Source organism: Dreissena polymorpha, chromosome 4, assembly GCF_020536995.1.
Source record: "Dreissena polymorpha isolate Duluth1 chromosome 4, UMN_Dpol_1.0, whole genome shotgun sequence".
Lineage (NCBI taxonomy): Eukaryota > Metazoa > Mollusca > Bivalvia > Myida > Dreissenidae > Dreissena > Dreissena polymorpha.
In genome coordinates, this window is record NC_068358.1 from 66,262,430 (window position 1) to 66,282,060 (window position 19,631).

At 36.2% G+C, this 19,631-nt stretch overlaps 1 protein-coding gene across 2 annotated transcripts in view; it reads right to left on the reverse strand.

Moving 5' to 3' along the window:
* Positions 1-2,122: 2,122 nt before the first annotated feature.
* Positions 2,123-19,631, reverse strand: part of LOC127877548 (DNA polymerase subunit gamma-1-like) — an 83,250-nt gene continuing 65,741 nt past the window's right edge. For both annotated transcript variants that reach the window (XM_052423508.1, XM_052423509.1), the window contains exons 17-26: positions 18,510-18,563; positions 18,096-18,213; positions 13,135-13,270; positions 11,460-11,566; positions 9,969-10,108; positions 7,701-7,845; positions 4,965-5,104; positions 4,690-4,801; positions 3,512-3,629; positions 2,123-2,676 (exon numbers count right to left, since the gene is read on the reverse strand). In XM_052423508.1, the coding sequence (XP_052279468.1) occupies positions 2,570-2,676; positions 3,512-3,629; positions 4,690-4,801; positions 4,965-5,104; positions 7,701-7,845; positions 9,969-10,108; positions 11,460-11,566; positions 13,135-13,270; positions 18,096-18,213; positions 18,510-18,563 (1,177 nt within the window). In that variant the 3' untranslated portion in view covers positions 2,123-2,569. The remainder of the gene's footprint in view (positions 2,677-3,511; positions 3,630-4,689; positions 4,802-4,964; positions 5,105-7,700; positions 7,846-9,968; positions 10,109-11,459; positions 11,567-13,134; positions 13,271-18,095; positions 18,214-18,509; positions 18,564-19,631) is intronic.

Below are 19,631 nucleotides of genomic sequence, written 5' to 3' on the forward strand. Positions count from 1 at the left end.
GGTATGAAAGTGGGTTATTTTTTGACAAGGGGATATATCAATAGAAAAACAAAATATATTTTGTAAGTTTTCTATCGATTGGGCAACAACCTGGCTCTAAAAATGTTATTAAAATTAATAAACTGACATAGTTTTTTAATCCACTTGACTTAATTTACAAATCAGCCAATATATAGAATTTTTTTGCCAATTGTGCAGACCACATTTTAAGAATATGTGGACAATACAGGCATGCAGAAATCTGTTGCAATCAGTTGTGAGAATACAACTTTAATTTAAAGTACTTAAATATTTAATTTGCATGCACATTATTATAACACACTTTTGATAAAAACCACTGTTATGTACATATTGAAGCCTTAGATTAAATTATGGGGGTCAACTCTACTGGAACAGTCCAGTCAGGCAGTAGCTTGTCTCTCCTGCACATGAGGATGTCTATGCAAAATTCAATAGAACAACTGTGAATTATGTATAGATCACATGTAGAGATTATGTTCAGCTCCTTACATAACATGTATATATGATGAAAGATAAAATAAGATTCAAATAAAACAGTTTTTGTTGTTTTACTGGTTTGAAAAAAGTGATTTTTAGGAAAAATAATGATAAAAATATTTAGAAATGTGAATATTTAGTTCGAGTAATTTATCTTTGTAAATTTAAGTTGTTTTTCATATTTATAAATCCATCGTCAGTTTCCGCATCACCACTACCACCATCATCATCATCATCAAAAACAATCTTCGACATTGAATCATAAAGCTATCACTTTTACAGTTATATCCATATTCAGAAAAAAGAGACATACATCTATGTTTAAAGGTTTAACTTACGCTGAAATTACAAGCATAAGTAAGGCATGTAACAGCAGCATATTTTCAATAGATGAGAACAATTTGTTTAACTCATTTGAGATATAGCTCTAATAAGAAATACAATTCCGAGAATGTTCCACAAAGATTAGGCAAACAGGTATTTTCTAGACTGTTATTAATTTTTCACTTTAGCTTTATAAGTAAAGCTTCCCCGCCCCCTGGCAGCCATGTTTTTCAACAAGCTGGAACCATTTTAAAACTAGGCCTAGACATCATTTAAACTAGTCTTCCAAAAAGGTTCCACGATGATTTGACTAAACATCTGTCTTCTAGCGTGTCAACAAGCTTTCACTACTTCTATATTAAGAAAAATGCCTTGACCTCTGGTTGCCATGCTTTTTATCAACCTGAACCATTTTTAAAACTCGGTCTAGATATCATTAAAACAAACATGCACTCTTACATGAAAATGGTGCTATATAAATCGGGTATAATAAATCTTATGACCTAGTTTTATTAAGATTGTTCTTAAAACGTGACCTCTAGTGTTAGCCGCGTTTCAGTACAGCCATAAAATGAAAACTGTCCGCCTCCAGGTGGCAATGTTTTTGACAAACCACAATAATTTTCAAAATTCTGCTGAGATTTCATTGATTTCATTCAGAACAAATTGTCGGAATTTCATTAAGATTTTACTAAAAATATGACTTATAGTGTTAACAAGCTTTTTCTTCTGTTTAACCTAATGACCTAGTTTTAGACCTTACCTAACCCAGTTTTGAGCTTGGCCTAGATATCATTAGGAAAAATGTTCTGTCAAAGTTTATTGAATATTGGACAATGTGGCCTCCAGAAAGTTACCAATGTGAATGTTGACGAAGCACAACGCACAAAAGGCAATCACAAAATCACACTGTGCTAAGATCCTGACATACAAACCTTTACCTTTCTATAAGCTATCTTTTGTTTCCTACTCTGCCAGGCTTTGGAGAAGATGTTCATACTAAGTTATAAAACAATTGAGCAATACATGTGGCCTCTCATGGTCGCAAGATTTTAATTTGACCTAGTTTTTGATGCCACAAGAGCCAGTTTCCAACTTAGATATCATTTTAGAAAATTGTTCTGACCAAATTTAATAAGATTGGGCAAAACATATGGCCCCTAGAATTTTCACAGGCTTTCTATTATTACACCTTGAGGCTTAGATTTTTACCCCTTGTGATCCAGTTTCAAACCTGGCAATTAAGCAATAAATGTGGCCTCTATAAAGTTCCAATGGCAAATATTAACAACACACAAAGCATGATTGATAAAATTTTATAACCAAACTTTAAATGTGCATGTTGTGCGCTGGTAAGGTAAAAACATACAAGCAAACATCAAGGTCCGTTAATTTGGTCAACTTTCATGTTTAATAACCCTAACACTACACAAATGAGACAGTAGTTTTCAGTTTGTTATCGCTGAGACTCCGTTCGGATGAAATCAAAGCAAAAGCAAAGTATTAACGCTGAAAACAACAGAGACCACCTCTTGTGTCAAAAACATTAAACAATAATGTTCCACTTTACAATAGTTATTGATGCAATCAGGATCATTACAGATGCAAACTAGACAATTAGATCTATTTACCTTGATTCTTCTACAGCAATGAGTTAGTCTAGATTACATATAACATGAACACACATAGTCAATTCTTTTAATACTGTCTTTATTAAGCACTACATTTCTGCAATTCAACACATTTATCAGCAACTTGTAGTCAACAAGTGAGCATCTTCTCCGCTCCCTGACACAGTCTTTGTCAGCAAACCATCTGTCTTCTTCAGGATCTCATGGATGTCAAGGGCTTCACCTGTACACAGACACAAATGAAACATCAACTCAAATGAGACTTTTGTTTCCTTGACATAAAGAAATGCATTTTAGAATCATGAAACTCCAATTATGCCAACTGAATTTGAAATCCCATCATGGCATTAGAATCATTAGTAGCCAGCAACGACTAAAACTCCATTGTAAAATGTCTTCGTTCTAATTCCATTTTTGTTATTTAAGTCTTAATGCATCTCTGCCAACATCCATGACCAAAAGCTTGCATGTCCTGAAGACAAGCTTGCTAAGTTTCATTTCTCCAAATAATTATTCTTAAATATTCAACCAATGGAAATTAAACTTAAAATGTTACATCATTATTATTGGCCATTTATTTATTCGAGTTGAAACAAAGTTTACAATTAAATTAACCCAAGTTTTACCAACCAATTGTAAGACACATATCTTAGAATAACGAATACTCTTATTACTGTAATACTATACAAGTACTTCAGTGTTGAATCTAACTTGGCATTGATGTTGTGTACCATTCTTCATTTAAAACAAGTCCAGGTGCAGGTGTTCATACAGCCCATATGGGCAATCATTGTGTAATGAAGAAAAATTTCCATTTACATTTTTAATGCAAAATCGTATGTTTCTGCCTTCAAACGGACAAAAAAGCAATGTTTACTTTTTTTAACACTTGTTTGTAAAATACCTATGTTTGGAATAGCTACACACTTTAGGAATTTTATAAATTTCAATTTTATGAATATCAACTTTATTGTTTCAAGAACTGTCCTGAAGTTTCCACAAAGAAGATTTGTGAATAAGGGCACATGTATATTCCTGATTACAGAGTCAAGGCCTACCTATGGGTATCTGGTATCCCTTAAGGAGACCATGAGGATTGGAAGGAGTGACACAGTCCATGGAGACCTCCTTGCGCAGGCACTGGTCAATATCCACGGCACTGAAGAATGCAACCGACTGAAACAAGGGACAAGAGGTTTCACTGGGAACAAGGAGCTGTATATCTTTGTAGGCTAAAACGCCCCAACACCTTATTCATTATTGACTGATGAAACATATTCAACCTCAGACCGATCGCTTGTGGTGAAGACAGATTTGGTGGATGTGTGTCTATGAATGGCAGAAGACTGATATTGAGAATATATGCTAACAAAGCTTATAACTAACAAGATGTGTTTGTGAAACACTATGTTCCCCCCATATATTTGACCTTTGACCTTGAAGGATGACCTTTACCTTTCACCACTCAAAATGTGCAGCTCCATGACATACACATGCATGCCAAATATCAAGTCGCTATCTTCAATATTGCAAAAGTTAAGGCCAATGTTAAAGTTTGACGCAAACAAACAAACCAACAAATAGACAGGCAAAAACAATGTCCCCCAGTATAGACTGGGCGACATAAAAATATGCTAACATAGCTAAAACTAGAAATGTGCTAACATAGCTAAATACTAAAAATGTCCTAACACATCTAACAACTAGAGAAGTGCTAACAAAGCTTATAACTAGCAATTTGCTAACTGAGCTTTTAACAAAAAAATTTGCTAACATAGTTAATAACTAAAAATGTGCTTATTATAGTTAATAACTAGAAATTTGCAAACAAAGTTAATAATCAACAAATTGCTAACATAGCTTATAACTAAAACTTTGCTAACATTGTTCCTAACTAGAAATGTACGCAACCTATTTTCCCCTGAACAAATATTACTACAGATGTTCAAAAAATTTTCAGACAAGTGTCTACAAGCAGATGGACTGACAGATGGATGTCGAGTTAGGATTCCAGTACACCCCACTTAACTTTGTAACAGGGTAAATAATTATCTTAATAATAAAGGAATTTAATAGTCCGTTTTTGCTTTAAAGCCTCTATGGAGTTTCATAAGGATTGCTTAAAAAGCAGTTCACTAGCTTTACATGCACACATTAAATTAGAATGACGTCCTCACCAAATGTTGACAAAAACTTGTGGTTAGAATAGTACTGCAAGAACTTTATGGATACTAACCAACGGCAGGTCTTTGATGCCGAGGCGGTGGGCAAACATGGCGCGAGTGAGGAGGTTGGTGATCTGCAGCGCCAGCGCAGCCCGATATCTGTCTTCCTCCAACACCAGGTACCTGCAGATAGAGAGCAAAGGTGGTTACAAAAGCCAGTTGTTAACAAAAAGAAGTTTAAAGAGCACTTAGGGTAGGTGGTTTTTAATTGGTACTTTGAAAATCCATGTTGCTTATTAATAATACTTTAACACAATAAGCCAATATTTCAAATAAGTTTCCCTACCTGACTTCATCGTGGATGCTGATGGAGAAGCGTGCGTTGATGTCGTACTTCTCACAGAGCCAATTCATGCAGACCAACATCAGGTGCAGGTAATCCACAGCGGAGCTCTGGACAACCCAGTTGATACGACTTGTCATGAACTGCAAGTAGTGGGAGTGCATTATGCATGCCAATAATACAGCCTCATTCCGGGTAAACTGGGCTAAATGCATGTGCTTAATGTGTTGTCACAAATTAGCCTGTGCAGGCTCATCAGGGATGACACTTTCCGCCTAGAATGGATTTCCATTCAAAAGAGATTTCCTTTCAACAAAACATTCCATAAAAGCAGAAAGTGTTGTATCTGAAAGCCTATAGATATGCAAATTGCACTTGCATACAGCCGAGTTCACCAAGAATGAGGCTAAATACATGTACAAGGGAATACTGAAGCTGTACATCTGTTATTATGTATCCAGATCCCCAGATTCCTTTCTATACTGCCTCTATTTTTATCTTCAATATTTCTAGTCCTTTAACTTTGTGTGTTAATGTGTAGAATGTTAAAAATATTGAAGTCTGAAATAGTGTTATATGGCGGGGGATAAAAACGTTAGAAATATTTATTTTTACTAAATAATTACACCTATGAAAATATGCATTTTTTTAATCAGTAAGCCAACAGCTATTTGATATTGTATATTACACTCCAAATATACCTTCAATTAAGATCCAAACACATAGATCTATATGAGCCTTGCTTTAAGTAAAAAGGGTTAAATGCATTGCTTAGTGTTGTCCCAAACTAGTCTGTGCTAGCTTGGCTCAAATTATCCAATGGCTGGAACTGTTTGTACATTCCCGGCTACAGTTTTCACACGTTCTTTTGTTCGGTTGGCTGCAACTCGCTTCGGGTCGCATACAACAGTTGATTGATTTGGCCCGTTTGATTAAAGGCACGCAATAAATGATGATACACTGATTGCAAACTTGCCATTGACTCAATCGTTAATTGATTTGAGGAAAAGATGACATTCTGTGTAAAATCTGGTGTTTTTTGTAGACGTATGATTATTATGGCTATAAAGGCTAAATTGCTTCATGCTGAGCAAGCTAGAAAAGGCCCAATAGCCATTCCGGGTGCAAACCTAGATCAGCAAAACAAAAGTGGTCAGCAGTAGAAAGTAAAGGGACAAAGAGAAAGTTATACGAAAAAAGTTACAGAGAAACATGAAGCCATTTTGGCAGTAGAAAGGGTAAAAAAAGAAACGTAAATTGCCGAAGAATTAGGAATGCATGTTTAGTTTCTAAGTGCGCTGTTCCATGTACTCATATATGTGCTACGTATAAAACTGCTGATATAATTTACTATATGATATTTGTTTGATTGAATGTGTAACTGTCTTAATGTATTTGTTAATAAAAAAAAATTAAGTTTATATTTGGTTCTTATTAATTCCAAAGCAGTAAGTAATACAAAGTAGAACAAACTTTAGGCAATATGAAAACTCTTCAACTGGAGGTACAAAGGTATTGCTAACTTATGTTAGTATATTAAAAATCGGAATGCTCGAATTCCGGATGGCTCATACTATTGTTATTGGTCCCAGCGAGTTCGAGCCATAGGGTTTCGACTATAAATTACAATTTCTTTTTAAATGTTTTCCATATTTCAAGTTTTTGAAGTCCTTCCTTATCAAACCGGGCCATATCCTAAGCATTAAAAAAATCCCTGATTAAATAACATTTTAATATAAACCTAAAGATAATCTTATCCTCGTGTATCTTTGGTATCAAATAACAGATAGAATTCCCAAATTGCACTGAAGAATCATTTTCAATAATCAACGGCAAAACAACAACGGACAACTGAATAGATTCGTTAATGTAAACATCATAACTACATAATGATAGCATGTGTATGTTTTCATTTCACCATTATGCTGTTTTAATGTTCTGAAATTATACATCATTGGATGCATTGGTGAAATGTACTTTTTGTTTTTTTGGTCAAAGAAGGCATTAAATGAATGGAATAATATAAGATTGTGATGTTTAGATGGAGTGTATCACACCTTTCGACCTTGTAAAATTGTTTTCCATTGGCACATCAGGCTTGTGAAAAAATTATGTCACACTATCAAGTCGTGTGATAAATCCCACAGGAACACTACAATTATGTAATACTACTTGTTCTAGCAAAACTGGGCTTAAAGCATGAGCATACAGTGTCATCCCAGATAATCCTCTGCAGTCTGCACAGGCTTATGAGGAACTGCACTATGCACCTTTATGGTGCATTGAATTTTAAGAACAAGATATGTGTTTGTCAGAAACACTATGTCCCCTTTTGCGCCGCTTTGAAGCTATATATTTGAACATTTGACCTTGAAGGATGACCTTGACCTTTCACCACTCAAAATATGCAGCTCCATGAGATACACATGCATGCCAAATATCAAGTTGCTATCTTCAATATTGCAAAAGTTATTGCAAATGTTAAAGTTGGGGCAAACAAACAAACAAACAAACACACACACAAACACACAGACAGGGCAAAAACAATATGTTCCCCACCATAGTGGTGGGGGACATAAAAACTTCTCAGCAAAAAATCCAGTTTCTGCAGAAAGTGTCATCCCTGATTAGCCTGAGCAGACTACACAGGCTTATCTGAAATGAAATTTTAGCACATGCATTAATGCCAGTTTTCCAAGAACCTGACTCTAACATTATGTAAAATATAGTTTTACTTACTTCATCGAGCACATTGTCAGGCTCTAGAGCCTTGCTGATACGACATCCGAGCACGGGAGTTCTGGGTTCTGTCCTATTGGCTATCTCCTCCAGCCTGTTGAACATTGCGCTCTCACTCCCGCCTACCCAAGTCTTACCCTTGAAGCTGGCCAATGTAAAAGGTACAAATGATGACAAGTAATTACAGGTAAATTGTTTCCTTTTTCATTTTAATCTCCATTTCAAAGTGGTTTTAAAAGACTTAAAAACTTCTTGAGTTAAAATACAATAAATATTGAAAAGAGTAAATTGCTATTGTTACCAGTATTTCGTGTCATGCAGCATACATCTGTTTATTTTCTAACTGGTAACATGACTTATTTAACAAGGATTGAATTTAATACTATATCAAGACAACACTCAGTTTCCTCATGGAAGTCATATGTGGAAATTTATTCAAAAATTGAAATATAAATGACAAATTAAGTTACAGCCAGGACATTCTACTTTTATGTCCAAAACATGACCTTTTAACAGTGCCCCAGATAATTATTTGGGTAATAGGGTATTCACCTATTGATTTTAAAAAAAATGGTTTGATTTCAATTTTTAAATAGGGTGAAATACGTTATTAATATTTATACATCAAAATCATTGCTGCTGTTAAACAGACTATTTGAAGAATGCACATTTCAACTTTTTTTCTGTCCCATCAATGTCAACAATTTCTAACCAGGCCAGAAATATGATTTTTTCCACTTTCGACATTTTTTTTCTAATCACAGACTTTCTGTCATGTCTTTGGATATCAACTCGCTACTTTCAACTGCTGCATACACAGTTTCTAAAAAATTGATAACACAAAGGATTCGGTTGTTTGTACTTGGTTGGAAAAAGTTTGCGATCAATATATATTTAGCTAACAATTGCGGACGTCTTTCGACCTCGCTTAGAGATTTTTATTACGCACCATTATAGAAACTAAAAGTACAGACGCTTTACAAATACATTCAGGTTGTAACTATTTTAGTCAGACGCTTAATTTGCTATGAAATTAAGTCTGTGTAGTGTTTAAATAACTTCGACTGCTCTGCTTCTCTGTCATCCAGGCGCTTGCTAACTTTCGAATGAATAAAATCTTCGCCGCGGTACGATAATTATTCCAATGAAAAATTACCCAAAATTTAGCAAAGAATTTTCTATCGAGACTTGTATCGTACGCATCAAATCTTAAGAATAAGCGTAAAAGTCAAATTGATTGCGTTTTCAATACGCATTATATTGAATTTCTTTGCGTTTTTAAACATTTTAATAGGGTGAAAAACGCCGATACGCAGCTTATCTGGGGCACTGCTTTTAACTATTAAGCATGATCTTGACCTATGAGGTAGAGAGAACAGTGTCTTATTAGTTTGCATTTGTGCAAAGTTTATTTAAAATCCAAAACTGTATGGCAAATAGGTGGGGGCATAAATATAAATAGAAAAGGTTTAAAACTCTTGGGCCAAAGATCACGTCTTTGCATAAGCAATAGCCACATTCCTAATATTCAGACATAACCAAAAGCATAAACAAGAGGGCCATGGTGGCCTACACAAAACTAGAGCCTAAACAAGGTTTTGATATAGCAATATTAGGAAAACTGGCCCGCCGCACGGCAGTCATGTTTTTCAATAGAATAGAACCATTTTAAAACTTGGCTACAATATATAATTAGAAACAAATGTTCAGACCAAGTTTCATGAAAATTTAAATTTGATTTCCAGAGTGTTAACAAGGTTTCACTTAAGCCAAATAAGGACAACTGCCCAGCCCCCTTGTGGCCATGTTTTTCAACAGACTGCAACCAATTTTTAGCTCAGCCAATAGTTTTTTACCCCTGTTTTAAGATATCCTATTGATAAAAATTTGTAACCATATCAACGAAAAAAGTGTGCACAAAAGCAGTCACACAGCTAAACTTGAGCATGTTGTCCTTCAAAAGTTAAAAGTATCAAGTGAAACGTTTCGTGTGATGTATCATATTATACGAGTCACACTATTGGAAAATGGGGCTTAATGCATAGTGTACAGTATCGTCCCAAATTTGGAAAGGCCAATCAGGAAAGTACTTTCCGCATTTATGGTATTTTTCCTTTAAAGGAAGTCTCCACTAAACTTAAATCCAGTCTTAGCGGAAAATGTCGTACCTGATGCAAAATGCACAGGCTAATCTGGGACGACACTTTTCTCACTTGCATTAAGCCAGGTTTTCCCAGAGGGGAGCTTATATGAGAGACATTCTGTTACCTCCTGCGTCCCTTGGTAGTTGAGAACATTATCTGAGCCTTCTGTTTGGCCTCTTCACTCGTCATGCGATGATTAAACTGCAGCAGAAGCTTCTCGGCAAAGGTCTGACCAGCCCCGTAAATACGCCCATAATTGAACACCTGCAATTAGGCAAAAGATTGCCAATAAAGAATATATGAGCTGCTCCATGCGAAAATGGGTCTTATGCCAGATGCAGCCAGCGTCGCTTCAGCCCAGCCTGCCCATTCATGCAGTCTGGTCAGGAGCTACACTGTCTGCTTATGACATAACTAAACCTTGCATGACTTGATAATGGACAGAGTAGCTTCTGACCAAACTGTGCATATGCCATCGCTGGTTTGGAGCTAAGCTGGCAGCAATTGGCATAAGAGCCATTTTTTTTTTATGATGCAGCTCATATGATTCCCACCATTTAGAGCTGTTTTGTTCGTTTGTTTTGTGTTGTTTTTATCTTTAAACAAAAAACTATTTTAAATATTCATAACTAAGTTGCCAAACCATCACATACCAAGAATCAGTTGACAACCTCTAATATTCTTTACAAGATAATTTCAATTAAAAAATATTTACTTTCTTGATGGTCTACAACAATTTTAGGCAGTGGAAATGCGTAAATATTAAGATGGGAATCATCAATCTTCATTGATTAAATGCTTGGACAAGGGGCAACAACTCCCTGAAGACAAACAGGAGCAGAACAATATCATCACGACCATATGTTTATGTCCTCTCTGTAAAGTTTCATCAAATTTGGATTATTAGTTCCTGTGATCTGACATAGACCTGTTATATTCCTTAGAAAATGTCATATTAATACTCAAAGAAAATTTTCATTTACACCTAAAGAGGATGCTGCACATGTGTCCACACATTTGGATCATTAGTGTAAGAGATCAAACTATAAAAAAAAAACAAATAAACTTGCATCAAAGTCTGAGCATATGTTCCTAAGATATCATATGAAAACTAAATCCATAAGAAAATGACATCAGTAATCCAAGGGTAATTCTGAAGAAATACTGGACTGAAACTACCTTACAATAATGCATATGTCCACCAGATATGGGCACTGCATATCAAGTATCATTAAATTTGGATCATTGCTGTCGGAGATCTCGCGTGGAACAGAAGAGACTTAAAATCAAAGGGCAATAACTCCCTGAAAAACCTTTGTATTGAAACAACCTGAACAGGATGCACATCTCCACACTTTAGCTGTTTATCAAGTTCAACAAACTGGGATCATTAGTGTCTGAGATCTTGCAAAGACAAAGGAAAGTGTTAAGACAGAGGGAGGGACAAAAAAAGAATATTGGGGAAATTTGTTTCAGACCCACAAAAACACAATTTTGCCAATATTATAATTCAGAGTGACGGACAAAGTTTAAGACAGAGGGATGGGGAAGGGGATAACGATGGAGCAAGTTTGTCAGTCTGGTAATAAAACACTTCATTTTATCCTGCCCTAACCTTAGCATGGTCCCTGGAGATGTTGACAGTCTTGGCTACCATGCTGTGGAGGTCAGTCCCGTCCTTCTTGTTACCCTGCAAGGTCATCCAGCCCAGGGCCGTACAACCTGCAAAATGTGGTCATATATGAGCCACATTCTGGGAATAATTGACTTGTATTTAAAATGTCGTACCAGATGAGCCTGTGCTGTCCGCACAGGCTAAACAGGGACGACACTTTCGCTTTTATGGAATTTTTTGCAACATGTGGGTCTCTTCTAAACAAAAATCCAGTTTAGGCGGAAAGTGTTGTTCCTGATTAGCCTGAGCTTACTGCACAGGCTAATCTGAGACGACACTTTACGCACATGCATTAAGCCCTGTTTTCTTGTTACCCTTCAGTGTTATATGGCCAAGTACAACCTGAAAATGTGTTACTTTTGGTTAATTAACAAATATTTATTCACTGGTGGCTATAGAAAAAGAAAACCATTTTATAGAAACACTCCTCTAGTTCTTGTCACAATGGTGATAAATATCCCCAAAGCAACTTGAGCAAACAAGGGCAATTAAGAACATTTTATTTTCGAAAAAGTGGTCAAATTATTATAGTTTCCTAGCCCGAATGGAGAGACGTCCATGAGGATTCCTGTATACCTCACCTCCTACAAAAATGACCTAATCTGATTGGCTTAGAGCTGTCACGTGTCCATAGTGTATTTTCCATACATCCCGAGTAATTTCCATACACCCCAAGTAATTGAGTTGTTGGTTGAGATATAATGGTTACACAGCTAGTAACTGATGGTGTATCATGGGATAAACACCCTCAGTACTTTCATACTTCTTCGTATGGTATGATTACTGAGGGTGTATATCCCATACACCATCAGTTACTAACAGTGTAACTCATAATACACTCCACTACTTCACTGTGTAGGGTGTATAACATGCATGCACATTTGAATACTGAATGCTCAAAAGTGTAATTTTCTTTCATAAAGTTTGTTCAACAGACAGCATGCCAGACAGACAGAGACCCATAATAATTATAGTTTTCCACTGTCTACTTTGTAGCAGGGGGTGTAACTACACATGATAACTCCCAACAACCATTACTAAACAGACATACATTCCTTCCACATCATCTTTTTATTCTCAATCAGTTTTCAGGATAGCTCTATACAATCAGGGCAAGATTACCTTAGATTACACTAGTATCAAGGTTGTATATCATATCATTTTTCAGCCATATAATACCCAGAAACCAATATTATGAGTCTCACACAAACTTTTATGGATTTTTGTAATTTTGTTTAACAAAAAAGCAAAAGATCAATGAACATACATGTTTTTAATTTTTTATTAGACATCTTAAAAAATCTACAAAGTTAAGATCCAACGAAAATACTTCATTTTGTAAAATCTGCCAAATCTCTGTCAAAGAATTACAGGAAACCACGATATTTGACCATATATTCATCAGCTTAACTTTGTGATCCCAACGTTGCCAGAAAAGATCAAAGGACTATGCAATTTCCGTAGTTGTTCATATCCAAATATGAACATTTCATGAGAATTTATTTTAAACGTTCAGTATACTCACATTATATAAAATCAATCATAGACTGATCATAAATACATGTCATTAAATTACTCGACATACAGTACATAAGAAGAACTAAACCCCACCCACCGTGTGTTTTGGCAAAGTGGGCATCCCCAAGGACCGCCCCAATCCAGAGTTCCTGTGAATCTACATCTGCACCAACAAAACAGTATCCAGGTGGGGACTGCACCATGGCCTTCAACTCACTGCCGATACGGTCTGTCTGCAGTCAGTTAAGGGGGGGGGGGGGGGGGGGAAATCAGCATAAAATGAGCCTTGTTCTAGGAAAACTGGGCTTAATGCATGTGAGCACAGCCTAATCAGGGATGACACTTTCCACCTAAAAACTGGATTTTTTGCTAAAGAAAGATACTTGAAAAGCGGAAAGTGCGTACTTCACAGGCTAATCTGAAATGACACTTGACGCACATACATTAAGCCCATTATCCCTGAATAAGACTCAAATACAAACTACAAGACAAAAAAAGAGGGCCAAAGTCGCTCACCTGAGATAACAAGATATTATTGGGACAAATCTTATGACCAAGTTTCACGAAGATCGGCAAATACATGTGGCCTCTAGAGTGTAAACAAGGTTTTACTATAGTCATATAAGGAAAAATGCCCCGCCCCCTGGCAGCCATGTTTTTCAACCAACCTGCATCATTTTTAAGCTCATCCAAGATATTATTGGGATGAATCTTCTGACCAAGTTTCATGAAGATCGGACAGTAAATGTGGCCTATAGAGTGTTAACAAAATTTTACTATAGCCATATAAGGAAAAATGCCCCGCCCCTTGGAAGCCATTTTTTTCAAGCAAACATAATTATTTTCGAACTCATCCAAGATATCATTGAGACCAATCTTCTGACCAAATTTCATGAAGATTGGACAATAAATGTGGCCTCTAGAGTGTTAACAAGGTTTTACTATAGCCATATATAGCCATATAAGGAAAAATGCCCCGCCCCTGGTGGCCATGTTTTTAAAGCAACCAAAACCATTTTCGAACTCATCCAAGATATCATTGGGACAAATCTTCTGACCAATTTTCATGATGATTGGAAAATAAATGTGACCTCTAGAGTGTTAACAAGGTTTTACTATAGGCATATAAGGAAAATAGCCCCGCCCCTGTGGTGGCCATGTTTTTCAACTAACCGGCATCATTTTTTTAACTTGTCCAAGATATTATTGGGATGAATCTTCTGACCAAGTTTCATGAAGATGGGACTATAAATGTGGCCTCTAGAGTGTTAACAAGATTTTACTATAGCCTTATATAGCCATATCAAGAAAAATGCCCCGCCCGCTTGGCGGCCATGTTATTCAAGCAAACGTAACCAATTTCAAACTCATCCAAAATATCATTAAGACAAATCTTCTGACCATATTTCATCAAGATTGGACAATAAATGTGGCCTCTAGAGTGTTAACAAGGTTTTACTATAGCCATATAAAAAAAAATGCCCCGCCCCCTGGCAGCCATGTTTTTCAACCAACCGGCATCATTTTTTAACTCATCAAAGATATTATCGGGATGAATCTTCTGACCAAGTTTCATGAAGATCGGACAGTAAATGTGGCATCTAGAGTGTTAACAAGATTTTACTATAGCCTTATAATGCCATATAAGGAAAAATGCCACGCCCATTGGCGGCCATTTTATTCAAGCAAACGTAACCATTTTCGAACTCATCCAAGATATCATTTAGACAAATCTTCTGACCAAATTTCATCAAGATTGGACAATAAATGTGGCCTCTAGAGTGTTAACAAGGTTTTACTATAGCCATTTAAGGAAAAATGCCCGCCCCCTGGCGGCCATGTTTTTCAAACAACCGGCATCATTTTCGAACTCGTCCAAGATATTATTGGGATGAATCGTCTGACCAAGTTTCATTAAGATTGGAAAATAAATGTGGCCTCTAGAGTGTTAACAAGATTTTACTATAGCCATAAAAAGCAATATAAGGAAAAATGCCCCGCAACTTGGCAGCCATGTTTTTCAAGCAAAGGTTACCATTTTTGAACTCATCAAAGATATCAGTGGGACAAATCTTGTGAGCAAGTTTCATGAAGATCGGAAAATAAATATGGCCTCTAGAGTGTTAACAAGGTTTTACTACAGCCATATAAGGAAAAATGCCCCGCCCCTTGGCGGCCATGTTTTTCAACCAACCAGCATCATTTTCGAACTCGTCCAAGATATTATTGGGATGAATCTTCTGACCAAGTTTCATGGAGATCAGGCAATAAATGTGGCCTCTAGAGTGTTTTTACTATATCCATATATAGCCATTTAAAGAAAAATGCCCCGACCCTTGGCAGCCATGTTTTTCAAGCAAACGTAACCATTTTCGAACTCATTCAAGATATCATTGAAACCCATCTTCTGACCAAATGTCATGAAGATTGGACAATAAATGTGGCCTCTAGAAAATGAACAAGGCAAATGTTGACATCGGACAACGGACGACGGACAACGAACGACAGACAAAAGGCGATCACAAAAGCTCACCATGAGCACGTTGTGCTCAGGTGAGCTAAAAACATTTGAAATGTTAATCATCACAGTCATAACCAACAAGCAAATTCGTTGAATTGAAATCCCCCGCCAAATATGCTTCTGGACACAAAAGTGTTATATTTGACACTCAAAAAAGCATTATTTCAAGATACTAAGGGCCATAAGTCCTTTATTATCCAATGGTGTACAATGCCATTTGGTGTGCATCATCCTCTTATCCATATATATACTCATACCAAGTTTCAATGAAATCCACCATAGCACTTCCAAGATATGGCTCCAGACACAAAAAAGCATTTTTCCAAGATACAAAGGGCCATAACTCTGTTATTAACAGATGGTGTACAATGCCATTAGGCGTGCATCATCCTCTTATCCATATATATACTCATACCAAGTTTCATTGAAATCCGCCAAAGCACTTCCAAGATATGGCTCCGGACACAAAAGTGCCGGACGGACGGAAAGATGGACGGACGGACAACGCCAAAACATTATCCCTCCGCCTATGGGGGGGGGGGATAACTAGGAGCATAACAGTATACATTTTATTGATTTCTTCTTTATAAGATTTAAAATGTTGCAATGTCTCAAATAATTGGCAATATGAAGATACTTATTAGTATTTATAACTCTTGTTATTAAAAATCATGAATACTCTGTTGAAGAAGACACATTTTTTTACTGACAATGTTCCTTCAATAACTGTTTTTCCTAAGAACGAACAAAAGCCCTCCCCGACAAAAGTTCACTTTTTGTTTTCACAATCAATATCACCATGCTTGTCGTTAATTGGACATACTGGACAAAAGTCCGCTTGCAATCAATTGACTTAAGTGCAAAGCTGGAGTATTAGTATTGTGTGTCTGTTCTTTACTTAGGCACTATTAGAATAAGAAAAGCAGTAGTAACCATTTTTATTATTGCAGACTATACTAGCAGCAGGTGATAACAACAAACAAGAAATGTTTCCACAGTCCACACCTGCCCCTACATTCCACTTTTATCTCAAAACTCCAATGATGTAAAAAACAGGCTGTTATATGACCAATGTTACACATTACCTTGAACTCTGACATTGACCTTTGAGGAAGTAAGTAGGGTGATACACAGAGAGGGTCATTTGTTATTTTAAGGTATTTTAAAATTGCATGATGAACAACAAAGCTACAACCCGGCCAAGGTGTTAAAAGGCCGAATGGGACATTTGAAATTTTGACCTATATGTATGACCTTGACCTTTGAAGTAGGATGATGGGTGTTCCACGCAAAATCATCCTATGATAGTTATTATTTGTGCCAAGTAATTATAAAAGCCAATGTTCACAAACTGTTTTATGGCCAAATCTGATTTTTTACCTTTTACACTGACTTTAACCTATGAGGTGGTGAGAACAATGTTACACTGACTTTAACCTATGAGGTGGTGAGAACAATGTTACACTGACTTTAACCTATGAGGTGGTGATAACAATGTTACACTGACTTTAACCTATGAGGTGGTGAGAACAATGTTACACTGACTTTAACCTATGAGGTGGTGAGAACAATGTTACACTGACTTTAACCTATGAGGTGGTGAGAACAATGTAACACTGACTTTAACCTATGAGGTGGTGAGAACAATGTTACACTGACTTTAACCTATGAGGTGGTGAGAACAATGTTACACTGACTTTAACCTATGAGGTGGTGAGAACAATGTTACACTGACTTTAACCTATGAGGTGGTGAGAACAATGTTACACTGACTTTAACCTATGAGGTGGTGAGAACAATGTTACACTGACTTTAACCTATGAGGTGGTGAGAACAATTTTACACTGACTTTAACCTATGAGGTGGTGAGAACAATGTTACACTGACTTCAACCTATGAGGTGGTGAGAACAATGTTACACTGACTTCAACCTATGAGGTGGTGAGAACAATGTTACACTGACTTCAACCTATGAGGTGGTGAGAACAATGTTACACTGACTTCAACCTATGAGGTGGTGAGAACAATGTTACACTGACTTCAACCTATGAGGTGGTGAGAACAATGTTACACTGACTTTAACCTATGAGGTGGTGAGAACAATGTTACACTGACTTTAACCTATGAGGTGGTGAGAACAATGTTACACTGACTTCAACCTATGAGGTGGTGAGAACAATGTTACACTGACTTCAACCTATGAGGTGGTGAGAACAATGTTACACTGACTTCAACCTATGAGGTGGTGAGAACAATGTTACACTGACTTTAACCTATGAGGTGGTGAGAACAATGTTACAACAGATCATCTTGAGATAATTTAAATTTGTGCCCCATTATTTGAAAATTTATAAATATTTCATTATGTTATGCATGAGACCAATAAATCCAAAAATTCTAACAGACGGACAGTGTGACTGCTATATGTTTCCACCTTCTTCAAAGTGAGGCATTAAAATAGATCCCACTGGGCAAATGTCCATATCGTATGTAACGGCAAGAAGACTTTATCTGACAGAGCTTATTCAGCCACTCACATATGCGTTGCTGGCAGTCATCCAAGTGGGTTCAACGCCACGGCGGGTGATGGTCCCCGCTGGAATGATGCGTGGAATTATGGCCCCCAGATCACTGCCCTCTATGTACTTGTCAGACCTGCAAACAAACCATCAAAACAAGAATATATATATGGCCTTAAAAGGTATCTGATTAATGGACTTGCACCATATCATACAAATGATTATAACTTGAATATAAATTGTGCTTTATGTATAAATCAATTACATAGCATATCTGATCAATGAATCCTGGAATATCAGCTATGTTTTTATTTGGAAAAAATGGCTTTATTGCTAAAAATTATTCTTGATTCTCAAACTCTACGGCAATGGATTCACACATTTGGTTGATATTTCAACAACCTTGGACTGCATGCCTGGGGCTACTCATACCTTCTTATTTCTAGTGGGAGTTCCTTATCCTTCAACCAAACTGCCATCTGACCCCTGGAAATAAGCACTAACAATTCAAGTTTACAATTATTATATATTAGTGATGTCAACGTATATGCCAATATCCGAATATTCGGTCCAACACCGAATAATCGAAAAGTATATTCTGAATCGAATATTCGAAAGAAAAAAAATTAAAAAATCGAGTAATTTCAAAGACTTTGTATTCGTGCAATTTGCTTCAAACATTGTTAAAAAAGTTGTTTCTCATATCATAGTGTTTATTCCGGTAGCGATAATGCGTCGCTATGGTGATGACAGTACACATGTCATAAATCCTGCTAATTGCCTACCTTTAGGAAACTTTACTTGACCAGAGACAGTCACTTTGTGTCAAAATTATGATAGGTGCAAATCGCCTCGGAAATTAAAACATCGACCCGCACTTGATCTAATGACACTTACATTACATTTTAAATGATCAAAGATTTAATGAGTAAAGGAAAAGCCGACTTGGTGTAAAAAACAAATAAGAACTTATGCAAAAGATTTTTGATTGACGTAAATCGCGTTCTCCAATCGAAAATGTTTTTTTTTGCTCTAATTAAATTGAGTAAATGCGTTAAGTATGGTTACAATCACTTTGTCCAATCAAAAAAGCTTTTAGAAAATAATTTACTCAACCTCTAATGTGTATTTGCGTATCGTAAGGTCCAAACTTTAATTAATAACTCAATATTCAATCAGGTACTTTACTTAAAGAAATATGTACAATATTAAAAGTTTAAAAACAGTTGTTATCATTAAATTTTAACAATTACATCTAGCTATAAATAGTCTCAATATCAAAATAAACAAAAGTCACCCAAAATTATCAAATTTATATGAATGTTTTGACAATTTTGACATTATTAACACTGAAAGCTAAACGTGGCTGTTACCATTCAATTTCCGCAAGAATGAACCCACCTACCTTCCAATTCGCCGATTCCCCTACCCATCTCCCTTTCAATGAAGAACAAGTTCGATTCCTTTGTTCGATCAAGCTTTTTAACAAATATTCACAAATATTTTATCAACATCTAATAAAATATAATCAACAAAATCAACTTTGAATTAGCG